Source organism: Streptopelia decaocto (genome assembly GCF_964273445.1).
Source record: "Streptopelia decaocto genome assembly, chromosome: Z".
NCBI classification, from domain to species: Eukaryota; Metazoa; Chordata; class Aves; order Columbiformes; family Columbidae; genus Streptopelia; species Streptopelia decaocto.
The window spans coordinates 56,138,084-56,161,179 of NC_138657.1; the positions used below are offsets into that span (position 1 = coordinate 56,138,084).

General features: G+C 41.5%; 1 protein-coding gene across 1 annotated transcript; it reads right to left on the reverse strand.

Moving 5' to 3' along the window:
* Window positions 1-644: 644 nt before the first annotated feature.
* Window positions 645-22,147, reverse strand: SNX18 (sorting nexin 18). The gene is made up of 2 exons (XM_082074318.1): window positions 20,457-22,147; window positions 645-3,075 (listed from the first exon to the last, which is right to left on the reverse strand). Exons 1-2 carry the CDS (start codon window positions 22,012-22,014, stop codon window positions 2,822-2,824), a joined length of 1,812 nt encoding a protein of 603 aa, XP_081930444.1. The 5' UTR covers window positions 22,015-22,147; the 3' UTR covers window positions 645-2,821.
* Window positions 22,148-23,096: the final 949 nt, after the last annotated feature.

Below are 23,096 nucleotides of genomic sequence, written 5' to 3' on the forward strand. Positions count from 1 at the left end.
CCCCCGATGGGTTCACTCCACAGTTTCTATTGGATTCAGCACCTTCACAGAAACCAGTACGTCAGTGGATCTTCTTGCAGCTTTCAATTCAGCCTCTCTAACTCCCAACAAGTATGCCAGACACTTACTACTTGTCAATGCAAAAATTGTGATACATCTAAAAGACATTACAGGAATGGAATAAAACAGAGGCATTTAACATTACACTATAGAGCTAATTTGCTTTCCTCCACATTTATTTACTTAAAAGGATTCCGTCAGCTTTCCTTTCATGCTTCCACAGTCCCAAAAAATATACATTCACTTCACTGTAGAACACATTTAGATCTCAGACCATACTATCCATTAGCCTGTCAGCTATGAGTGGTCCATGTCATACTTGTTCCAAATAAAATTAAAACCATAGTTCTTGCATAGTGCACTAAGCATTAATGGAACTTACACTCCCTACATCAGCTTAACTCCAACTCTATAATGAGTGAGGAAAAAAGGAAGATGCTAATTTGGCTACAGATTTGAAACTTTCTGAACTTTGCAACAACTGAGATCCAGGATTCCAATCAAGCTTCTCTTGGTACTTCAAGTTTAACCAATTAGCACCCCCACTCTCCCCCCGCACCAAAAATTCACAACTGAGAAAGTAAGTTGAAGGCCATAACAGTTTATTTGGGAAAACTGTACCTGTCTGAAAATGTTGTATGTATACATATCACAGCTTAATTTCCTCCTGGACATGTGCAGGTCATTAATACTAACCTCCTAGAATACTTCAACTGGACCAAGATAAATTTCCAAACAGGTCGCAGTACCTCCATGTAGAATTAATCTGATTGTAGTCTGATCTAATTACTGCAAAGACACTTAATAAAACAGTATCTGGCTTAAACAAACGTAAGCCATGGAACTCAGTTCAAACCTAGCTCATCACTATTTCACATAATTAATCAACACATAGGAAGCTGGAGTAATGCTAGGAAGAGACGTTCAGGGAAGTGGTGAGTTTTGAACGTAGAACAAGACACCATGAAGAAGATATAGCCTCAATCAGCCCTATGACTATGGTCCTTATTTTATGGTCAACCTTGGTGTTTCCAGCACTCTCTTAACAGCCTGGAAACGGAGTCTTTCCTCACTGATTGTCCCTTCTTTCACAAGTACTGCTTTTTCCTCTTCATTATTCGGCAGTTTACTTCTTTGGATGTGTTCTAGAAGCATTGCCAAACACAACTTGTGCAAAACAGCAGTCTCCAGGCATTTTGGGATGAATCTTAAAACCAAAACTATATTCTTACATTTATTCCTCTAAAACAGAGGCGGGGGTTTAAGCTACAGAAACCCACATAACCAAGCAAAAGAACTGCACATTTCTGGTGCATAGATGAGGAATGATTTGTACTTAGATGCAGCTGTTGCTTAACTTCCTTTTCCAGGCTTTCATTTGTTTAAGCTGTTTGATTAATTTAATTAAAAGCAAAAAAGTAAACATTTTGCTCTATTGGAAGGTTTTGTTATTTTTGTCTAGGAGAAAAACGATAGGATAAATAAACCTCTCTTTCATACTGACCTATAAGAAGAAAACCAATAGGTAAGAAACACAGACTTCAGACTTAATTCAAGGGAAATAAGCCAGAAAACTCTTCAAAAGATAGTGTTTACGTGTATATATAAATGCACCCTGCTTGTCAAAAATATTTATAAAAAAATTAAGACAATTGTTAATTCTTAAGTGTTACAAACATAAAAATGCCACCTGTTTTCCAAGTCAGTTCAGCCAAGACTTATTTTAGATCATTTATATTACTGAACATCCCTGAAAATTTGTAACTTAGTAAACTAATGAATCACAGTGGAGTTTCAACTCAGACAACTGGCAATGTATATGCAAGTCTGAAGTTAAACTGAATCAGCAACTGAACAAAAAGCAGATAAATTCAAACTTAAAAAAATGTTGCAGGCACAAAGCTTGCATTCATATCCCCATGATATAGTTTTTATTAGGCTAGCTCTTCAAATTTCCACTCACAATAATGCTTTATGCTAAAAAGAAAAAACAACCCTCACTGTATTATGCATTTCAGAAAGCAGATTAAGTGGTGTACTTTTGTATATGTGCTTAACATTCTAGTACATGTAACAAGTAGTCTCCATTTTCATGGAAAGCGTGAAGAGATCTAAGTTTTCCTTTCGGAGCCAACATTTGTTGTACGACAGTACTTGCTGTGCAAACTGGATGGCAGCTGATTTTTTTTCCAGTCAATGTGAGGTTTCATAATCAGTTCCTGTCATAGGCATCAACCCTTCATTCAATCAATCATAAAAATGTGACTTACTAGAAAAGGAAAAGTAGAGTCTAAAGGCACAGAATCACATAGCTGCTCTAGTAGGAGTCTGTAAACAGAGAATTGTTTGAATTTAGGAAATCCAAATCTAGGAAAGTAAAAAGGCATCTGAAGCAGGCTTTCATCTAGCCAGCTTCCTTAAAGACCCAAAGGGTTTTGAGATCTACAAAGTATGCACTAAAATACCATATTTCAAAAAGCAATAAGGCAAATAGTATACTAATTATTTCAAAAAAGTTACAATGGTAGTGTAGGCATACACAGTTTAACTTAGTTACAATGCCTGGTACTGTTTCTACTACATAGCCCTATAACTGTTTCCTTTCTACATAATTGGAGATTAAACCCGGGTTCCAGGTGAGCACAAAACCATCCTCGTACCACCATCTACCACTGGCAACAGTTCTTCAGCAGCAGAAGCATTTGCTCTGCTGCCTGAGTCGCACTCATGTGAGGGAAGTCCACAGATCAGAGTCCAGAGATTAAACACTGTCATACTTGTGAAGAGCTTCTTCTAGCTTTTGTGTCACTTTTTGAAAAAAGAGTATTTGCTGTTGCAAGAAATGCTGCATCTGCGATTTAAAGTCCCTCACACGAATTTTGTGGAAATGATTAATTTCTGCGAGGGTCGCAAAAGAAATAATGTTACAGCGTTCTTGAATCCCCTCAGCTTTTTGGAGCTCCATCTTCCCCTCTTCCACATGCCGCTTACTCTCCTTTACTTTGGTAAGGGCTCCTGTGTAAAGAACAAAACAAATAGTTGAACTGTGAGGACAATTTTGACTTGACCACTTTAACAAGTGATTTAATAACAACAAGGATTCATATAAGGCTCATTCTAAATGTATTTATATGTTTGCATATATACAGAAGAATAAAACAAGCTTTTACATTAAAAAAAAATCACAGAAGAGTGAATCTTATTTGAGGAAAAACAAACAAAAAAAGAATCATTTTTTTTTAAGACTCTAGCTTGCAAAATTTAGCAAAACATGCCTATTTCACAATCTTAAAAGTCAGATGGTGTCCTTCAGAAAGTAACTGATAAATATATCAGCAGGGAGAAAAAAATGAAAGCACTAGAAAACTAGTCAGATCAATTTAAACCCATATAAACAATAGAAAAATAACTTCATTTAGAAACTGGCCTTTGTGAAACATCACTTTTCCCAGCCTTTGTGAAATGTCAGAAGAAGATCTGAATACACAAAATCTTGCCTTTACACTACAGATACCCCCAAATTAATTATTGACTGCTAGTTTATTCCAAAATTGCAGACACCCAGGTAGACCAAACCCAGTCTTATAAGAGCTAGAAGAAAAACAGAGCGAAAGAATTGACAGTCCTCCTCCTCCTCCAAATAGCTAATTAAAGCACACACATCCTACAAAACCAAAATATAATCCAAACAGACCTACCCAAAGGAGACTCACCTAGTGACAGAGTACCAAGATGTGTCTTTAGACATTCATTTTCTCGGACTCAACTACCTTTGCTTTAAATATTACATACATATTTTATTCACATAACTAAAACCAGTCAGATCAGTACAGCTTTTATCTTCTCACCAGTTGTTAGTGAAAGACATTTTTCACATCCTTTATGATCACACTTAAGTTACTTGTTCCTTCAACTATTTGTGAGGTCTTAACTGCCTCCTTTCAGATTACAGTTCTTACCATACACATGACTACAGTTCACTGACAGAACTCTCTTTAATTTGCCTTGAAGAAACGCTTTTCTGTACTCTCTACAGTATACCAGCCAGCAAGCTAACAGAGAAACCTCTCTGTCTGCATAAAATCATAGAAAGTCCTGCATTGGAAGGGACCCACAAGCATCATCAAGTCCAACTCCTGTTCCTGTATATGATAACCCCCAAATTCATATACCATGTATCTTGCAGGGGGACAATCTCCACTCTCTCTGCTGGAGGAGCAGGTTTGTCTTCTCATCAGCCTGAATCCATACGCGTAGTGAACACCATTGAACAGTAAAAACACAGTTCATCAGCAGTAATCCTATGTTTTGTCCTTTCCTTCCTGTGCCTGTTCAACACACCATCTTGAATGAGCCTCCCGCCAGTGCCCTGACACATCTCTGCAATTCGGATCTGGAGCATGACCTTGCGCTGCACACACAGTGGGGCCATGGCTGCTGCTTGCTGCATTTCGTGCAGGTGCTTCTCACGTTCCCCTGCCTGCTGCGGCTCATCCCCTGCCCATCTCCAACCCCTCACCAGGTAGACAGGTAGAATGGAGGGTCAAGGTGCACCCTTACTAGAAGCAAGTTAAAATAACCGATGATTTAGCAGACTTGGGGAAAGAGAGTTTGTTGCATTTTTTAATTGAAATGGGGATAATTCCTAAAATCACAGAATCATGCATGACTGCTCCACTCAACTTCTAACAGCAACTTGTTAACTATTGCAGGATGTTTCTAATTGCAAACAGCTGGAAAATCACGTTTTTCTGCTTAATTTGCATTTTGGCTGTGCTGTACATGCCACCTCCTGCCTGCAGCCTTGGTGTGAGCTCTCAGCCTCGAGCAGAAGAAATTCCCCTCCAGTTTTTTAAGCTGTTGCAGAGAGGTTATTTACCAGGTAAGCACAGACCACAGGCTGCACAGTTGAGGACAATATTCAAGCAGCAGAAGAGCTGCCCGGAGGCCAAGGGCAGTGGATCTCCTCCGGGCTGCAGCACAGCCCGGCTCCCACCTCCTGCTCCCCAGGGTCCCAGGGCACACCGGCGTTGTGGCTAAAAGCTTGGCCACATCTGCTGCAGCTGATTGCCCTCATCATCTTCAACCCAGCACAACAAAAACACTGAAAAAAACTTCTCCACATGCGGCGGTGCTAGTGGTGGGACTGTGCCAGAAGATCTGTATTTTCTCCTCTAAGGAGAGAGGGATCTGCGAGGTAGAGCACAATCTGAAAAATATATAATTCCCTCTTTTCCAAAAAGGACACTTCTTTCAACAAACAAAACCAGGCTTAGCAGAAATTTTCTCTGAGTTCAGCGGGCATGGCAGGAATCCATGTACGGCTGTGAAAAACTGAAATCTGGGACTTACTGGAAGCCAGATGGAGCTGGCTAAATAAACAGTACAACTCTTCAGTTGTGATGTGGGAAACAGCTTTAGATGTTATTTCTAGAATGACCAAACTTCAAGAAAAATACTGAAATTTATAGCATCAGCAACCAAAAGCATAACTAAGTTCTGGAGCATGCACAATCTTCAAATTATTTTATATCAATAAAAACCACACCAAACACCAAACTCCAGACTAGACATATTATGCATTATGTGCTTTTGCCATTAAAATAAAAAAATAGGGAAAGGAATCAGAGGGGAAAATTTGCAACAATTAATACTGCTCTCTTAATGCATATGGATCTATATGGGTCCTACAGTGGAATTCCCTTTAAAAGTTGGGCAGACTATAACCAGAGGTCAGCAGTGTAGGACAAGAATTTATACATATGCTTAAGTACAAATTTGCTTTTTTTTTTTAAATGCCTCTAAGTGAAGTGTTTAATTATTAGTCAAACAATCTTAAAATAACTTTAGAGAGGGAAAATTTTAGCTTACTTTAGGACAATCAAAGAACCTTCCCCAAACAGAGTAACACAGCACACATACTTTAAGACACAAATGATTATTTGTTCTACAATGTCATTTTTAATTTGTTCAGCATCTGCTAAAGTTTGCAAGACTTAGTTTAGTAAACCTTAGAAAAAAGTGTTAGTTTGCATGGCTTTGCAAGCGGCTTTACTAACAATAATATAACATATTTCATCCTAAGCTTTCTCCAAACACTCCTCCATAGCATAAAGCCCTCGCATTTGAATCTATGTGAGCAAAACTCTAAGAGAGTGCAACGACACATGCAGGTTTCTAATGGTGAAAGGGGGAGGAGGACAGGGGGAGGGAACTGGGGCACAGAGAGCAGATCCTTGTCTGCATCCCTGCCTGAAAACAAGGGTCTTGCTCAGAGATGCCCAAGCAGGGGACGGGTCTCATGGTATCTCTAATTAGTCTCCCAGCCCACAGTGCCTAACCTGTCTCACCCCGGGCTGTGCACCATGAACTCCTCACCTCATCCCCACTCCTCTGTCCATTGCCCTCAGCACCTCATCCAGCAACTCCTGGCTCCTGCTGCCACCCTCACTGGCTGCAAGCCCCCTCTGGCCTCTGCTCACCTACAGAAATATCTCCTGGTTTATTAATGTAATGATGTGAACATCTAGTATTGGTTTGGACAACCTAAAAAAGCAAGACGTGTAAAAAAACAAACCCAGAATAATGACAGCCCTAGAAAAGGCTAACTTGATGTCCTGGTTTTGTTAAAAACAAGACCAGTTCTCTTTTAGGAGAACTTAGCTGAAAGGACAATACACTAAATAACATGTTTTTGGACACTGCTCCAGACTGACAGGAGTGACCAGTGGAATGCTGAAGAAGCTCATGTTCAGATTTATTGCTATAACAACCAAGAATTCTGATAAAATTCCACATGTTCCATCATGAGAGGGGCGTATTTGCAAGGAGGGGTGAACAGAACAGGTGACTAAAGCTGACCAAGTGAGTATTCCATACCATTCACGTCGTACACCCTGTAAAAGTGGGAGATCATGAGGGTCTCACTCTCTTTGACCATGACTAGCATCTGAGGAGGACCCTGCCTGTGGCGGCCTTCGATTCAAGGCCTGGTTCCAGACCCTGCATCCCTGAATCCAGTACTAGTTTGCTGCGGAGTCCAGCCCAGGACCTCCAAGTGCCTGCCCTGCAGCTGCTGCAGCCAACTCCATCCTCTGCCTAGCGGGGGCAGAGCTGTGCTACCCCGGGATATTCAAGATTGGTTTTATATATTTTGTATTATTTTCTCTATTTATTAGTAGCATTAGTAAAGCATTTAAAAATGTTTTTTTAACTTGCAAAGTCTCTCTTCCTTCCTCCTTATAATATTTCCTATGCAGGGAGGGGGAGGGGGTAACAGAGAGCATCTGCCACAGTTTATTGTCACCTTGCAATTAAACTTTGACAGATTTTATTGGTGGCCTGTACAGGGAAAAGATAAGAGAAACCGTGACACCTGAATTTTAGGGAAAAGAAATAGAAGGAGCCACCTCCTAATGCATATCAGCTTAAGGAAACCTCCTGTGGAATACACGTCCAGGATAATATCTGCCAATGTACTGTTCCCAGAGGGATGGAACACATAAAAATAAATTCTTGGCTTTTTTTAGCTTCAACTCTACAGATTCAGTAAAGTCTTAATGTCCATGCATTTAAACCTCATGGTCTAATGAAAAGAACTTCTGTCAGAAGATCATGTTCCAGTGATGAGGACTAGCTTCCAAACAGCAAAGAGGGCCTGGATCAAAGACACTGCAAAAAGCCATGCTACATTTATTTCTGTTCTTAAAGGTGGGGAAAAGCAGATGTGAATGCCACTTTTCACTGCCCAAAGCCTGATGTTAACCGCAGTGCTCACTGAACATAACTAAGGGCTTAAGAGAAAATCCCAGGTTTCAGTAGTTGTTTTGAAGCGTGAGACAACACAAGATGATATAAACACATTTAACGAAGAACATTTATAGTAATATGCTGGCAGCTGAGAAGACAGAGACAATGTAAAATTCATGCTAGAAATAAATACTTCCAAGCTGTAAAACACAGAATACAAACAGCAACTTAAATGGGACCTAAGGAGTCATCGGGAAAAAAAAGAAGTGTATTGAGTCAGCAAGCTGCCCATGCAAACATTCATTGCAATGAGGCAGGAAGAGTGAAATACATTCAGGAAAATTAAATAAAAAAAAAAAGTTTCCTGAACCTGACAGGTCTCAGGTTTGAGTTAAACAATAGATTTTTATATCACCTGCAGTTTTATTACACTAATAGAGGCTTTAAGATTGTGTGAAAAGTCAGCTAGGGGTGGATTTGAATCCATACTTGAAATTGTACTTACTCCCCTTCCACACTGTAAGCATGCATATAGACATGTAACCCATGCTAATGCATGTGTGCCTCCAAGCTCCTCAACCGTACGGTATCATCAGCTTACCAGCAGCCAGCCCTACGCTGGTTCTTCACACTCTGTGTACATGACACAAGTCCAAGTTGCAGCCTGCAACATGACCAGAATGCAAAAGTTTTGGGGCTTGGCTCTTGAAGACTGCCATCAAGTCTGCTCCTCACTCAACTCCTTTGTTCTACCTGAAGCCAGGTCTGTCCTGCACCTGTGAGCACAGGCGGCCAGAAGCCAAAGAGCAGCAGTAACTGCTGAGGGTGTCCCATCTCCCCCTCTCCTCAAAGTACCCAAACATCAGCTTTTGTGTGTGGCATACAGCAGTCAGAACTGAAACATCAGCTGTGTCTGAAGCTACTCATCCAATAAAGAAAAGCTGAAAGTTAGTTAATTTTTCGGGGGAAGAGCCCTTTTTGGTCTGTATTTGCACAGTGCTTAACATCCATTTCACATCTGCGCTTACTTGATTCTTAAAAACCACAAACAGTAATTACTGGTACTGTTCAGAACAGTATCACTATTTCTGAAAAGTCACTGCTGTAGCAACAATTATTTAAGTGCATACAGTAATACTCCATATGGGATGAAACACAAAGAAGCATTGGCTAAACACTGCTAGAATATACTACTCGAAGCAGTCGTGTCTGTTGAAGTCAGGAAGGTTTGCAATTGACAGTCACTCTCAGGAAAATGTATCATCCATTAAGTCACCCATATTTTAATGCCTTCAGTATTTCACTCCAGAACACCAAAATTAAAACCCACCCAGCTTGCAGGAGCCAAGAAGTTAATTTTTTAGATCCTATAATTGCAATGCCTTTATCTCTACAGTTATTGAAATATTTATTTCACTTCAGTGATGAATTATGCTAAATCAAAGCAAATAGATTTATTTCACTAGTAGTGAGATAATAGTTTACATGTATGTCAGTTATGATTAGTACCACATGTGTACCTGCTTTTGCAGATGGGTTGGACTAGATGATCTCCAGAGGTTCCTTCCAACCCCAAACATTCAGTGATTCTTTCTTTCAGCAAATATCCATGTTCTTATTACTCTATTTCATATATTGAGTTAAAGAATTATTGCAAAACAACTCCAAGGGACTGCAAGAAGACATGGTTTGACAGTAGGTGTGATGTGTCCTTCAAAACAGGCTACTGAAGGGAGAGCTTCGAACTAGCGTAACAACTCCCCTGGCTTTACTTTTATGACAAGACACCATCTCTAAAAGGGAGGGAGAAAATATATTAATGACATGGCTTTCATCAAAGGATGCAAAACCAGAAATTATAACTAGAAGTAAGTTTTATTTTTCCTTACCTAATAGTGAGGTTATTTAACTACAGCTCTTTGCTTAAAGACTTGAAAAGGAAGACCCTGGGTATTCCACATGCATGTAGCACAGTTTTGAGCTACTTCCTGAAAGAAACAACCGTGGAGGAAACCACATTACCTCTGATCTAGCAGCCTGCTGTCAGAATAAGCCTGCCGACATGGCCGTCTCACTTGCACCAGACCTAGCAAAGATGTTACGGGATGACTCAAATGACTAATCCAACAAAAAACTGCATTTGGCCTGGAGGGGAGGGAGGGTGGCTTAGTTTTATCAATGGCTGAGCTATGCAATCCAGCTCAGCCCAGGGCTACACAATCATTAGTTCCAACACAAGGGAAGTTGCAGAAGCACCACAGGAGATTACACATAGCATGAAATCCTTCTCCGAAAAAAGCTCCCAAACTTCCCTCTCTCAATTCAAAGTGAAACGGCAACATTTTTTTAGCAGAATAGATATTTTACTATGTTGCCAGATTATTTGCTTAAGAACGCCCTGAGCGCAGATTAACAAAAGAAACCTGCATGAAGATTCTGCAAATTCTTTACATTTTCTGGCCAAGATTTAGCATGGAAAGCAGCATAATGGTAATTTGTCTGAAACTGAAACCAGAAGACTTCTCCAGTAGGGACTGAACTGTATAAAAGAAACGTCACAAAGGACCATTACAGTAATTAATGTAGGAATGACTGCTACTTTAAGATCTGGTTTTACAGTTTTAAACAGAAAAAAAGCAATTCATCTCCAACATCAAAGGCAAAATGATGAAGTCATTTGTTCTTTCTGAAAGTGTCAACACAGCAAAGTTTTCAAAATCAGTCTTTCTAATTCAAAGATTATATTCTTCTCCTCACAGGTGCAAATCTACTTTAAAAAATTCTATTTTCCATAAGGAAAGTTAGAAATATAACAATAAATTGAATTATAATTACTTTAGTATTACAAAGGGTTTTGTGTAGATATATGAAAATGGCTATAAATCTTCTAGAATCTGCAGCCTAAAATTAGTTTTAAAAGTGAGGTTTATTTTTTATTATTTTGTTGCCCATTGCTGAAAAAACCCATGGAATAAAATACTATCCTATAAATCTAGGTTCACAAATTACAGTACTCTGCTAGCATCTAGGTTAACTTTGACAAACTGCAGGATTCTCAGAATTATTTTTCTTCCAGTTATCCTGTTGTAAAGCTGATTGGAAGCTGTCACCCAGACATCCGTTCTTCAGTTCAAAAATCAAATCACCTTCTAATCTACACAATTCAGAGATTGCACACAAATCAAACAGTCTTTGCTAGAGACTTCAGAAACTTGATTAATCTCATCTGGTGGTTTTAACATACGCATTGATTTAATCAACACATGACTGATTAATGAACACGTTAGAATGCACAGCGTCAAATGTCTCTCAGTTTTAAAGAACTAGCAGGGTAAATGGATACTATACATGTCTAACTATTTTTTTTAAAAAATTAAATAATGTGATATTTAAGACCTGATTAGACTCATTGTGCATACATCTGCCAGCTGGTGTGCACACATGTAGGATGAGCATACAACTTATCTATCCATATCTACGAGGACTGCAACCATAGCTGGGCATATTCAGAGGCTTCAAAACACTCATGCTAATGAAAAAATATTTAAATTATCACATTGACAATGCGTATTTCAGTTCCAGAATCCTGCAGAGGAATCTACAAGCTTTGGTGTGCAGCACCTCCAGCACGAGCGTTTTGCTGGGCCATGCTCCACCACACTGCTATGCGACCAACACACCTCAGTCTGCCCCTGAAACAGCTGATAATAGGAGGGGAGAGCAACATGTCAAAATAATGAAAGAAACATTAAAAAATTATCAGTTTATTGCACTACTGCCCTGCCTAATCCCATTAAGAAAACAAAAACAAACAAAAAAAGCCCGTAGTGCTTTTTACTGCATGTAAAAACCGTTCAAAATTGGGATGGAAATTTTCTATTCAAATCTTGAATAGAGTGACTTTAAAGCTAACGTATATTTAGATGTAAAGTATACAAACAGTGTTTTAAGCAAACAAATGACTCTTTTCCAGCCACTAAAGCATGTCTCAACCGTGTTCAGGAGTAGTTCTGACTCCATAGGTAACTACAGAGATGTCTGAAAGGAGGCCTGCCAGGAATAATTTGATCTTAAAATCCAGCTAAATTGTGAATATTGCTGTCCGTTATCACAAATATAGTGTTTTGCACCACAGTCTGAGAGGCAAACACTAAGAAGTGCTGGTTTTGCCCAGTTCTAAGGTAGTCTGTATTCTGGCACTCACGTGTACCATTTAAGGTGCTTTCCTGTGGTGTGGCTTCAGGTGACACTGCATACTGGGGTGACAGAAAGGACTGAAAGAAACTTAACTGGGCCCGTCTCTTGAAACATGGTACATTTGCCTGTTAAGAGAGCCAGTCACGTTTTTCAGCATAGACACACTTGAAAATCTAAGCCATTGCAATTTGCAGAAGTACCAAGATGAAACCTTTCAGTGGTTTTAAATACTTCTTACTAGCTTACATCTAACAAGCTTTTAAGATAAATTTCTGCTTTTCCAGAATTTAAGTTGGCCTGTTAAAGTTCATCCATCACAGGTTCTGAGAACTAGTTTCTCCCAACTAGGATGCTAAGAACAGGCACTCTTCCACTAGAATGAGACTAGGGACTCTTTAACAGCTTTTGTAAATGCCCTGTTCATAATGCTGACTTCAAGACTGCAACCTAAACCAGAAATGATGCTATACATGTGTGATATAAATCTATTTTCAGTAAAACTGGTTAACAGCATGAACATAAATGTCTCCTCTGAATCTATAGAAGACAAATATAAGTCACAGTCAAAATGCATCGAAGCATTATTATATCAAATGGTAGCTTCTTCAAAATTTTCTTAAGATCCATGGTTTGTGGATGGACAGGAGAAGACACACAACACCACGTATCAACATCCATACACCGTTATCAAGAGAAGAAAGCATAAATGCCGGCTGTGCTGACTCGTACATCCCTTCTTTATTGGGGCGCTATGAAAGAGCTGCTTTTGGATGTCATTCTCTGTAAAGGCTGAAGAGAGGCAAAAAGAGAGCGCAATTCACAGCGTTTGCTTGCCCAGCATCAACTACTGCCTTAAGATAAGGAAATACAACATGCATATAGACAGTTTAAGATAAATTCTTACAAAAACAGACAAGATCCCTAGCACCCTTTAAATGCTGCAGTATCTCTGTAAGGATAAAAAGAAGTAGACTCTTTGTTGCAGGAAAAATATGCAAAGTAAACCATCATTAATGTAACTAACTAAAATATATAAGACAAAAGTAGAACATGTGAACATTACAATAACATGCTATATTTATATTATAGATAATAAATGCTATATATTTTATATCATCATATTAATTTAAAATTGTAAATATATGTGTATTAAATTAATTAATATAGCATATATTGTAATAGAGAATAGTATAGTTTTAGAAAGGCAGAAGACAATAGTTCGCCTTTTTAGGAGGAAAGGATCTGCTACTTTGAGTTTGGGCTTACATAAAACTGCAAACAACTTGAAAATGTCATGTCATTATCATGATATTGGGTAAAATGGGTCTATTCTTCAGTATACAGCCAGTTAGCCAGCATATTTATTCATGCATATAGAGATTCGAAATGGTAAGCCTGAAAAAAAACTAGAATAGCAAGTTGCTTTTTACCATGGGACAAAAAAAGCAATGTAAACTCCCAATCATAGCATAAATCTGCTTTTCACATGGTTTCAAAAAAACTGCACGTAGGCATAAAAAGGGTAGCTCAGTTCATCACAATCATGTAAGTTATCCACCCGCGCGCGATGGGTACCTACCTAAAACAAAGCCTGAAGCCATCACTTCTTCCTGCTTTGCTACAATAACAACCCGAAGTCACTGACAAGAACTGAATACACTGTTTAAATGTATATATTCTTTCACTAATTTAAATGAGACTCCACTCCAAACTTTAAAACATACTTTTAAGTAGGGTTTTTAAAATTTTATTTAAATCCTTATGGCCTTCATAAAAGATACAAGCAAGACCGTATAGAAAGCATTTGCCACTTGTTTGCTCTAGTCCCGTAAGACTCATGTTATGCAGGCCAAGCCAAATGTGATTTCATCTTTTTTAATTAAACTTTTAAAATTCTGTGCTATTTGAAACACACAATTAAAAAGTAAGTTACCAGGTGGATGAGTTCATATAGTCTGTACACATTAACTTGGTGTTTTAACTGTTCAAACAAAGCCTAACTATGAAGTCACAGAAAGATTCTGGAAAGGCTAGAACATGTCCTTGTTTCAAAGGTGACTTGCAAAATAGAAAAATCCGCCAACTTGTTTGTTTTCGATAACGTGCTTACAAAAACTTGGAAGAGCTCTAAGAGCTACTTTCTGTTTCCAGTCTACCAATTCCTGACTTTCCTGTTTGGATGGAAGTCCTTCCAGCAAGACCTGGAGTTCTCTGAGCTGCAAGAGAACCATCTCACCATCTAGATTCTTCATAAAATTCAAGCTGAAAAGGTATGACATAGTCCTTGAAATAAAAGTACTTCATCTTTCTACAGATGATCTCCAGAGGTCCCTTTCAACCCCAACCCTTCTGTGATTCTGCAAAATAATTTTTAATTCTTCAGTATCTACACTGTCCTGCTACTCTCCAGCTGCCCACAAGGTCTTTTCAGTAGACAGGACCTCACTGTGGTGAGCAAGTACCTGTAAGAGCACAGGAGGTGACAAGGCACTGCCTGCCATCAAACATGCAAACAGGGATGAGCTCTGATCAAAACTCCTGCAGCCTGCTGGGATCAAGTGGTCAGTCAGGATAGACTTTCTAGTGTACAGTAATGCGAGTGGTTTCTCCCAGAGAGGAACAGTTCAGCAATTCCTCTCTGCTACCAGACATTGTTGGAAAAAAAAAAAAAAAAAAAAAAAAAATCTATGTATCTATCTATCTATCTATCTATCTCTAAATCTATCTCACTGGGGTTTTATGAGCTATGAAATGTCTCTCTGTCATCAAATGTGTACCATATCAGGCTAGTGGGTTTCAAAAGATAACAGGACAGAGAAAGACACGACTGCATGATTCTTGTTCCTTTAAAAATCTAACATAAGAAGAGATTATGGGCAGAGTGGAAAAGAAAAAAATAAAACCAACATACTTTAAAAAGACCCATGCATCTTTTAGGCAGACAGGGCATGGAAGTCCTTTTTTTCTCTCTCTGTTTAGTCTTCTTCAAGAAGGCTATTGCTCAATTTTAGCCTTCTTTACTGTCCTCTGATTTTCACAGAATCACAGAATGTTAGGGAGTGGAAGGGACCTTGAAATATCATCTAGTCCAATCCCCCTGCCAGAGCAGGGAAGCTGTAATTTTATACACTTTCTAAATGTGGAGATTCTTTTGCATTTTAGCCATCTAAAAGTCTCAGTTTCCTTTGGGTTACCTTCAAATACTGGGAGGTAAAATTGCATGATTCAGCAGCCAGCAGACAATGCTGCATCACTGATGTAACAGCACCGCGGAGGATGATAGGGGAAAAAAAAGTCATCCTGGAGTAATTCATCCTTTCTCATCTAGGTCTTTGAACAGATGAAATGTAGGTACCAATCTCTTTTTACTGATGTTAGGGTCATGTGGCTAGGATTACATGCCTAGGTCTCAGCCAGTAGCTACCTGAGTTGAACCCCATGCAAAGTATATGTATCTGAGAGACAGAAGAGAAAAAAAATGGATAAAAGGAAGAATAGGGATGGAAAAACCATGTCCGCACAACAAATTTAAGATGTTAGAAAGTAAGCAAGAGACACTATGATATAAAATTTTAGGTGTGAATTTTACCCATACTGATTAATTTGTGAATGCACATAGCCATCCTTCCCCTGAAAAAAAAAGTGTGTGGGGGGGAGACAAAAGAAGCATTGCTGGAAATGTTACAGAGAGTCCCAGGTCTCAGTGTTGTTTGAGGTTTTTTGATGCTGGAAATCTTGATGCATTTCCAGCTGGAATGTTTTTTTCACATATAGTTCTTTAAGATATTCTGAAAACACAACCAGCACATTCTTTAAAGCCAGTATCTAGAATTAAGGTTGCTTCAGGTAAATAAGACCATTTGCCTTATTTTACTTTTCACAAACAATGATCAAGAAGCAAAAAACTAATTCAGGTATTTTTTAAAATAAGTGTCTTGAATCTCAGCATGCCAAGGAAACAGAATTGTTACCTACATCTTAGAAAATATTTATACCACTTTCTTTTATCTGTTATATAAAAATCTTAATCAAAATTGTATCTGGCATTAACATCATAATGTTAAGAGAAAGGAGAAATCCAGAAAGCAGAGATGAAACAGCAAGTTAGTATTTCTTCTACTTTCAGGAATCACAAAAGGCCAGTTATAGTAATTCCTCAAGCAAAACGTGAAAGAAAGAAACCTGAAAGCCTGTAACTTCTCTACTCTCACTAAACAAATATGAACATAGCCAGTCAAACATGAGCTACCGTACTAGCATATCCCATCTAAAATTCTTACCTGTGCATAAATTTTCTGAATCTAAACTTGCACAGGCCTGCAGTGAGCATTTATGTTGAAGATTATTGAAGTCAGAAGATTTCATCAGTTGAGTGAACTCTAACAATTAATATTTAGGAATTATTTTGCCAAGAATGCCTAGGGAATTTCCACAAGGAGACCTTAAATACACAGAATAGAAGGCATTATCCACTAAACATCAAGATGAGAGGGTGCTTTTCTTCTCAAAATTAGAGCAACTGGTTCTAGTATTTATTGAAAAATACACCACTTCTGCAAAAGAAAATTACAAAAGTGCAACTTGGTTTTTGAGCCTCCTGAACTTAATATTGCTCTTCTACAAATATTTTCTGAGGCTAATGAAAACTGAGTAGAAGTATATCTGTCTAACATATTTGGATTTTCCACTCCACAAAACATAGGTATGCACAGGAATACTTTCATGCAAATACTTTAGAAGCATTCACCTGTTGGGGGTTAAGGCCTGGATTCATAGAAGTATTTGGATGCTTAGATGCTTAAGACACCACTCTGCCATCATGTACCCCTACACGTGCCAGTTTTCTCCTAATTGTTTAGTTTTTCAAATAAAACAAGAACTCATTTGTAAGAGATGTGTGCCTCAGGGCTGATATACTTTGTACCAGCCTCAGTGAGACTCTCAAACCAAGCATTTCCAGATGGAAATGTGGGGTTTCCAGTTTGGTGTGCTCTTCGCTGTAGAGCTCAATTCAATGAATCTTCAGACCTAGACTGGAACACACATGAAACTGGGTAAGGTCTCTGACAAAGCACTGACAAGCTAATCCTGAACTGGCATGTGGGACAGAACAGTTAAAACCCTTCCTCTGTCTCTTCTGGAGCAGGAGCTTCCTTCCCTCACGGAACATTCCTTAAACACTGTGTGATCAAGATGAAGGACGCAGAGGGAAAGGAATAATTTAATATCTCCTATTGAAGCTATTGCCATTTCATAAAACACTTACAATATTAATAAGATAATAAACAGTTTTAAAATGTTCCTACAGTCCGTTGGTTCACATATTTTACACAAGTGACCAAAATAACAATCCCTTTCTGCAGACTTCAGACCATGTATGATGTCCTCAGCATGGTAGGCAGAAAGACCTGGATTCCATAGCAGTTAAAAACACAATGGTCAACACATTCTCCTGCTGATGCGCAGACAAAGCAACAGCAGGGTTTACATGGCTTTTGTTCATAATTCTAGGTGAAAAGACAAAGGCCAAACAGAGGGAATTTTTTGTCTCCGACTTACAGATTCTCTGTCTTTCTTTTTGCAGAAGTTGCAGAAATTATTAAAAACATCCAGAGGTACAGACTTCTCAGTCCATACCACAAAACACACTTCCAGATCACACTCAGCAACTGCTAAACTATCTGCAGTTGAGCAAACCTGTAACAAGACAAGGCAGTTGAACACTCTGTCCACAGCCACGGGCATGTTTTGGGCACAGCTGCCTTTATTTTTCAGTCCTCCTCAGGCCTAAAGGAATACAGAAACGGAATCTAGAAGAGGCCTTGGCTTTTATCCCAAATGGACAATATGTTTGCACTATGTAGAAAACACAGGAGAACTACTCCAGACATCAGAGTTTTTTTAAAAGGCATGGCCACGTAAGCAACGCATCAATCAGGTTGCTCTTTCTGCCACTTCTAAGGGTACTTTGGGGTCACTTTACTGCACAAAGAAGTAGTACACTAGAAAATAAAACACTTGAAAGACATGTCATGTCTATTATTCAGATGATCTATTATCACCAACAGATATTTGTTTAGTCTATACAGACAATAATAATTCTCAAAACTGGCAACTATCCCAGGTAGTAAATTTAAAGGAAAGCTCTTATGTTGCAAGAACACCAAAGAGTTCATCTTTTCATCTGAAGTTTACAATTTGGAATTGAAAAGTTATATCTTGTTACAAGTAGCTCTTAAGAGTACCAAACCAACGATTTACCAGGTGCAAAAAATATCTTCCTCTCAGTTTTCCTCCAGTCTGCCTGTTTTGTAAAGTGAACAACAACAATAAACATGTAATTAGCTTCTAACCCTGTTCCTATCATGAATGTGGACGCTTCAGAGCCCTGTCTCTCAAGCTCATGCCATTTTCTGATGGCCAGTATGTACTAGGGATAATATTGTGTTGAAGGCAGCGTTGCCCCAGAGGTGCTGGAGCATTAACACTTGCATGCAGACCAGCTGCACATTTCTCCAACCAGTTCCAGGACAGTGCTCTGGCACAAAATCAACTCTACATACATCATGCTCATGTGCTGCTCTAGTGAAAGCTCATTCAGATGAACTTTCCTGGTTCGGCAAGGTAAACTTAACCAGTAAGCACAAATTCAAACAGAACTATAAAAGAAACAGCGTTGAGTCAAACATGCATCTTATTATTCCAAATCCTCTCCTCAAAGTCTTATCTCCAAAACTACTGCAGTGAAGAACTCTTTATAGCCTTAAAGCCCAAGGATATACTATTTAAGTAGTACATATAATCTGCTGTGTTTTCCACCTAATAAAAAATCTTTCCCTTTTATTTTTTGCAGAAGCTTACAGATAATCCTACTGCTAGTTGACAACTCATTTTAAAATGCTCTGCTCCCAAACATGAGGCATTGACAAGGCCACCCTTCTTTCCAAATTCAAATACTTGAAATTTGTTATCAGAACACAATGCCACAGCAGCTAGCAGAACAACTCCTCAAAGGCTGAATTGCACACTACCCTTTTCTCTTCAAAGTAACATTATTTAAGTTTCCACTCAAAATTTTCAAGAGTCGACAAGAGAACGGAAATCTGAATTTGATGTATCCAGCTTTTATGAAAAACTTACTTTCTTAAACAACAACAAATTGTGCACTTTCTACCAACTCTGTTTCCTCAGATTTTCCCAGCGATAATGCATACCTCTCAAATGCCTACCTTTTTGATCTGTTGAAAAAACTCTTCCAACTCTTTTACTGTCAAACTCAAGGTACTGTTCCAGATGCAAAAGTCTTGAAAATGTCACATAAGGGCACAAAAGACAGATTCACCGTAAGTGACAATTCAAGCTCTACCTCTTGGGATGCAGAACATCACTTACTAACCGCCATAATAATTTTCAGCAAAAGAAGCTTATGCATTTTCTTGGGTAACTGTTACACACATCCATTTCTGCAGAGCATATGTGATGTTTTCTTGGTCTCTTTTACAACTCAAATCCCCACACCTCCCTGATCTTCAAGTTGAAAACTACACGTAAGGAATATTATAGCAAAAAGAAAGAATGATGGACTAGTCTTCTCACAATGGTGAAGAGTATATGAAGGTCATTAATTTCACAGCAGGGAAATCATCTACACAGATATAGTCCTACAAACTTCTATTTATCTGAACAAGTGTCATTAGTTATATAGCAGATAATTCTTTCATTTTTGGAGGTTCTTATTCTCTGACGGTTCACAAAGTGTCATGCAAACAGCAATCTGAGGCACGTTTCAGCTAGAAAGATGCTGCAAGCATAACAGGTAAGCAACATATTTTCATGGTAATAAGCACGAAAGAGGAACAACTCAAACGATGAACACCGTGGGAGACCATTATACTTACAAAGGCACCAGGAGAGTTTACTGCATGGCCAAACTAAGAAGCCCCAGCAGCTCTGAACATCTGTCTGACACTGCAAAATGCACATATCACCATGTGCACCTGAAACAAGGTGGTCAATCATAGCACCTGCATCTTCAGATTACTTCATATTTATTATCAACTAGACCAAAGATTTAAGATACCTAATGTACATCAAAGAGTAATAAATGTTTTCATACCATGTGACCTCCAGGGTTCATAAACAAGCCCATTAATCTTTAATGTATCAGCAGTATACGCAGATGAGGTTTCTTTCAGAGATACACAGCCAAACACAGCAAACTTAACCTGCAAAATTCCCAACTATGTCTAGACCTTCGGCACAGAAGAAAAAATTACCACTGATGTGTTTTTTGTACTTTTAGCAACAATTTACCCGAATAAACACAGAAAGACTTCAGTCAAGCTCAGCAAGCCAGACACGTGGAAAATTTAGACTCTGGTCCCTCCTTCTGCATGCATACCACTGATACATCAAACTTCATAATTTCAGAAAACATGTACGGGTGTTACCTTTCTGAACATGGATGATGTCTGGAAAGTTGGCCAAATGCCCCTGATACAGCGCTAACAAATCCATCACAGGATCTAGGTCCTGCCGTGGCTGATCTGCAAAGAGGTCCCCGATGGCATCATAGGCTTCTGCAGTGAAGGCTATGGCTTGGTTGAGGCCAGCTGAAAAGGTCTGCTGGTCCAGCTCAAATGCCTGACTGAGGCACTTAAAAGAGTGCCCCACCTTCTGGTATTCCTTCTTAAAACCAGTGACTTGTTTGCGGGCAAACTCATTGGCCGTGTGATTAAGCTGCAGGGCGCTTTCATCCATCTTCTTCGTGAAGGCTTTGAAGCCATCCACCTGGCTTTCCACCTCCTGCAAGTCCAGGCTGGCCCCAGGGCCTGTGGGGACACTGATGGTCAGGAAAAAGTTGGCACCCACCATCTCATCCTTCTCAGCCTTGCGCTTGCCTTGTTTCCAGGCCTTCTCATCTGTGCTTGGACAGGTGAGGAAGTGCTGGAAGGCATCGCACTGAGCCAGCACAGGGTGGCTGCACATGTGGTCCATCCACCAGGCCAGGCCTTTGCGACGTTTGGAGATGAAGTCCTCCTCAAAGCGGCCTGTGGCCTGCTTCTCTGGCAAGTGGGGCACGGAGATGACAGGGAACTTCTCGGCCAGGCGCCCATAGAGCCAGTCAAAGTGCTTGTAACGGCGGTGCACCTGCTGCCCTGTGTGGCTGGGCACCAGCTTGTAGGCAATGTAGCTCTTCATGCCCTTGAACTTGGTCTGCTTGGTGGGGTCCTCAATGGAGCACTGGAAGGGGTAGGGGTTCTCCTGCCACTCGGGGCCCTGGGGACCCAGCACCACGCACAGCTTGTCGCCATCCTTCACGAAGCCCGACGCCTCGCCCAGCACGAAGGCCTCCCCGCCAGACTTGACAAAGGTGGAGAAGCGGTTGAGGTTGCGGCTCACGGTGGCCGAGCTCTTGGCACCGCCGCCGCCGGGCGGGTGTGGGTGGCCAACTGGGTGGCCCCCGCCGCCGCGGGAGCCCAGAGAGAGCTCGGACCGGGTGGACAGGTGGTAGCGGCCGGAGGCCCCACCACCCGCCGCCTCATAGTCAGGGTAAGAGCTGCCCAGGGCACCCGGCTCGTCGGCCACGGTAGAGCTGTCGTCCCAGTCGTCGTCCCAGTCGTCATCGCTGCCCTGGCTGGGCTGGTAGGACCCGCCGTAGGGCGCGGGCGAGAAGGGGTACCCCGCGGCGGCGGGGGGCAGCGGGAAGGGCTCGGGCGGGGGCTGCTGCGCCGCCGGCTTGAAGGCGGCGGGGGGCGGCTGCGGCTCGAAGCCGCCGGCGGGGACGTTGGCGTAGCGAGCGGGCGGCGGCGGCTCGGCGGCGGGGGCGCGGATCACCTGCACGTAGGAGGCCGGGAAGAGGCCGCGGTCGCCGCGGCTGTTGACGCCCTCCAGCCAGCCCTCGATGTCCTGCTCGCTGCAGAGGCTCAGCACTTCGTGCTCCCGCAGCGAGATCTCTCCCGGGTTCTCCGACCTGAAGTCGTACAGCGCCCGGGCCCGCAGCGCCATGGCCCCGCCGCCCCCCGCGGGGGCTCCCCGCCGCCCCTCACCGGCGGGGCTGCGGCGGGCGAGCGCCGCGGCTGCCCCTGCCTCCGCGTCCCGCCGGCGGGGACGCTGCAGCGGCTGGCTGGCGCCCCGGGCTGCGCTCGCTGCACTGCGGCGCGGCCGGCTCCGAGTCCCGGCTTCACCCCGGCGGGCGCGGCAGGGCGCGGGGGCCGGGCCGGAGACCGTCCCACGTCGCCAGTTTCGCTAATCCAGAGCCGAGAGGCAGGGCGGAGGAGCCGAGCGCAGAGCGGCCGCCCCCATCGATGGGCCTGGCCCCGGCCCGCCCCGCCCGCCCCCTGGCGTCCGAGCGGCCGCGGGGCTCCCGGCGGGCCCGGCCGCGGGGCGGGGTCACCCGGGCAGCGCCTCCCGCAGCCGCCGTTCCAGCGTCTCGTACCAGGTTTCACAGGTTGTATCGCCTGCACGTGCAGCCTCTTTCAATCCGTTGCCGGATTTCTCATAAGTCTACAGCTCGGTCACATAACGATTCCTCCCGCCCCCACACCCCCCAGGTGCTCCACCACTTCTCCAGGTTGGCCAAGAAGCTTGCGTGCCTTCTCAGGTGCTCGGTTTTCTTTCCAGGGCCCGTGGGTGATGAGCAGGACGAACAGATGTCATCGCTGCTTCAGCACCTGCATGAGATGCATCACGCACAGGCTGCAGGGAGATTGCACTGTTTCTGGAGGTCCTCCTACAGCTGATCGTTGCTTACAAAGAAAAGTAAGGTTAAAGTAAGGAAAGTGTGCATTTTAGTTGTGGATAATATGCGTTTTAGCTCTATCCAAAAACGTGGCAATGCTGATGATGTTGGTTTTCTGTGGAACAGCCTGAATCCCATGCCAGTGTTTTTACCCTGCACTGATCATTTCCCCTCGTAACTCCTGCGGCACGCGGTCCTGTGTTGTCTAATGGCATGAATCTCATCCCATTAATCATCTCTGAGCTCTCTTTGGGACCCTGGATACAACAAGTTTCTCTCAATATTTCTACCTGTCCACAAACAATTAGAAATAAGTTCTCCGGAGGAGATGTGCCTGTTCAGTCCCCAG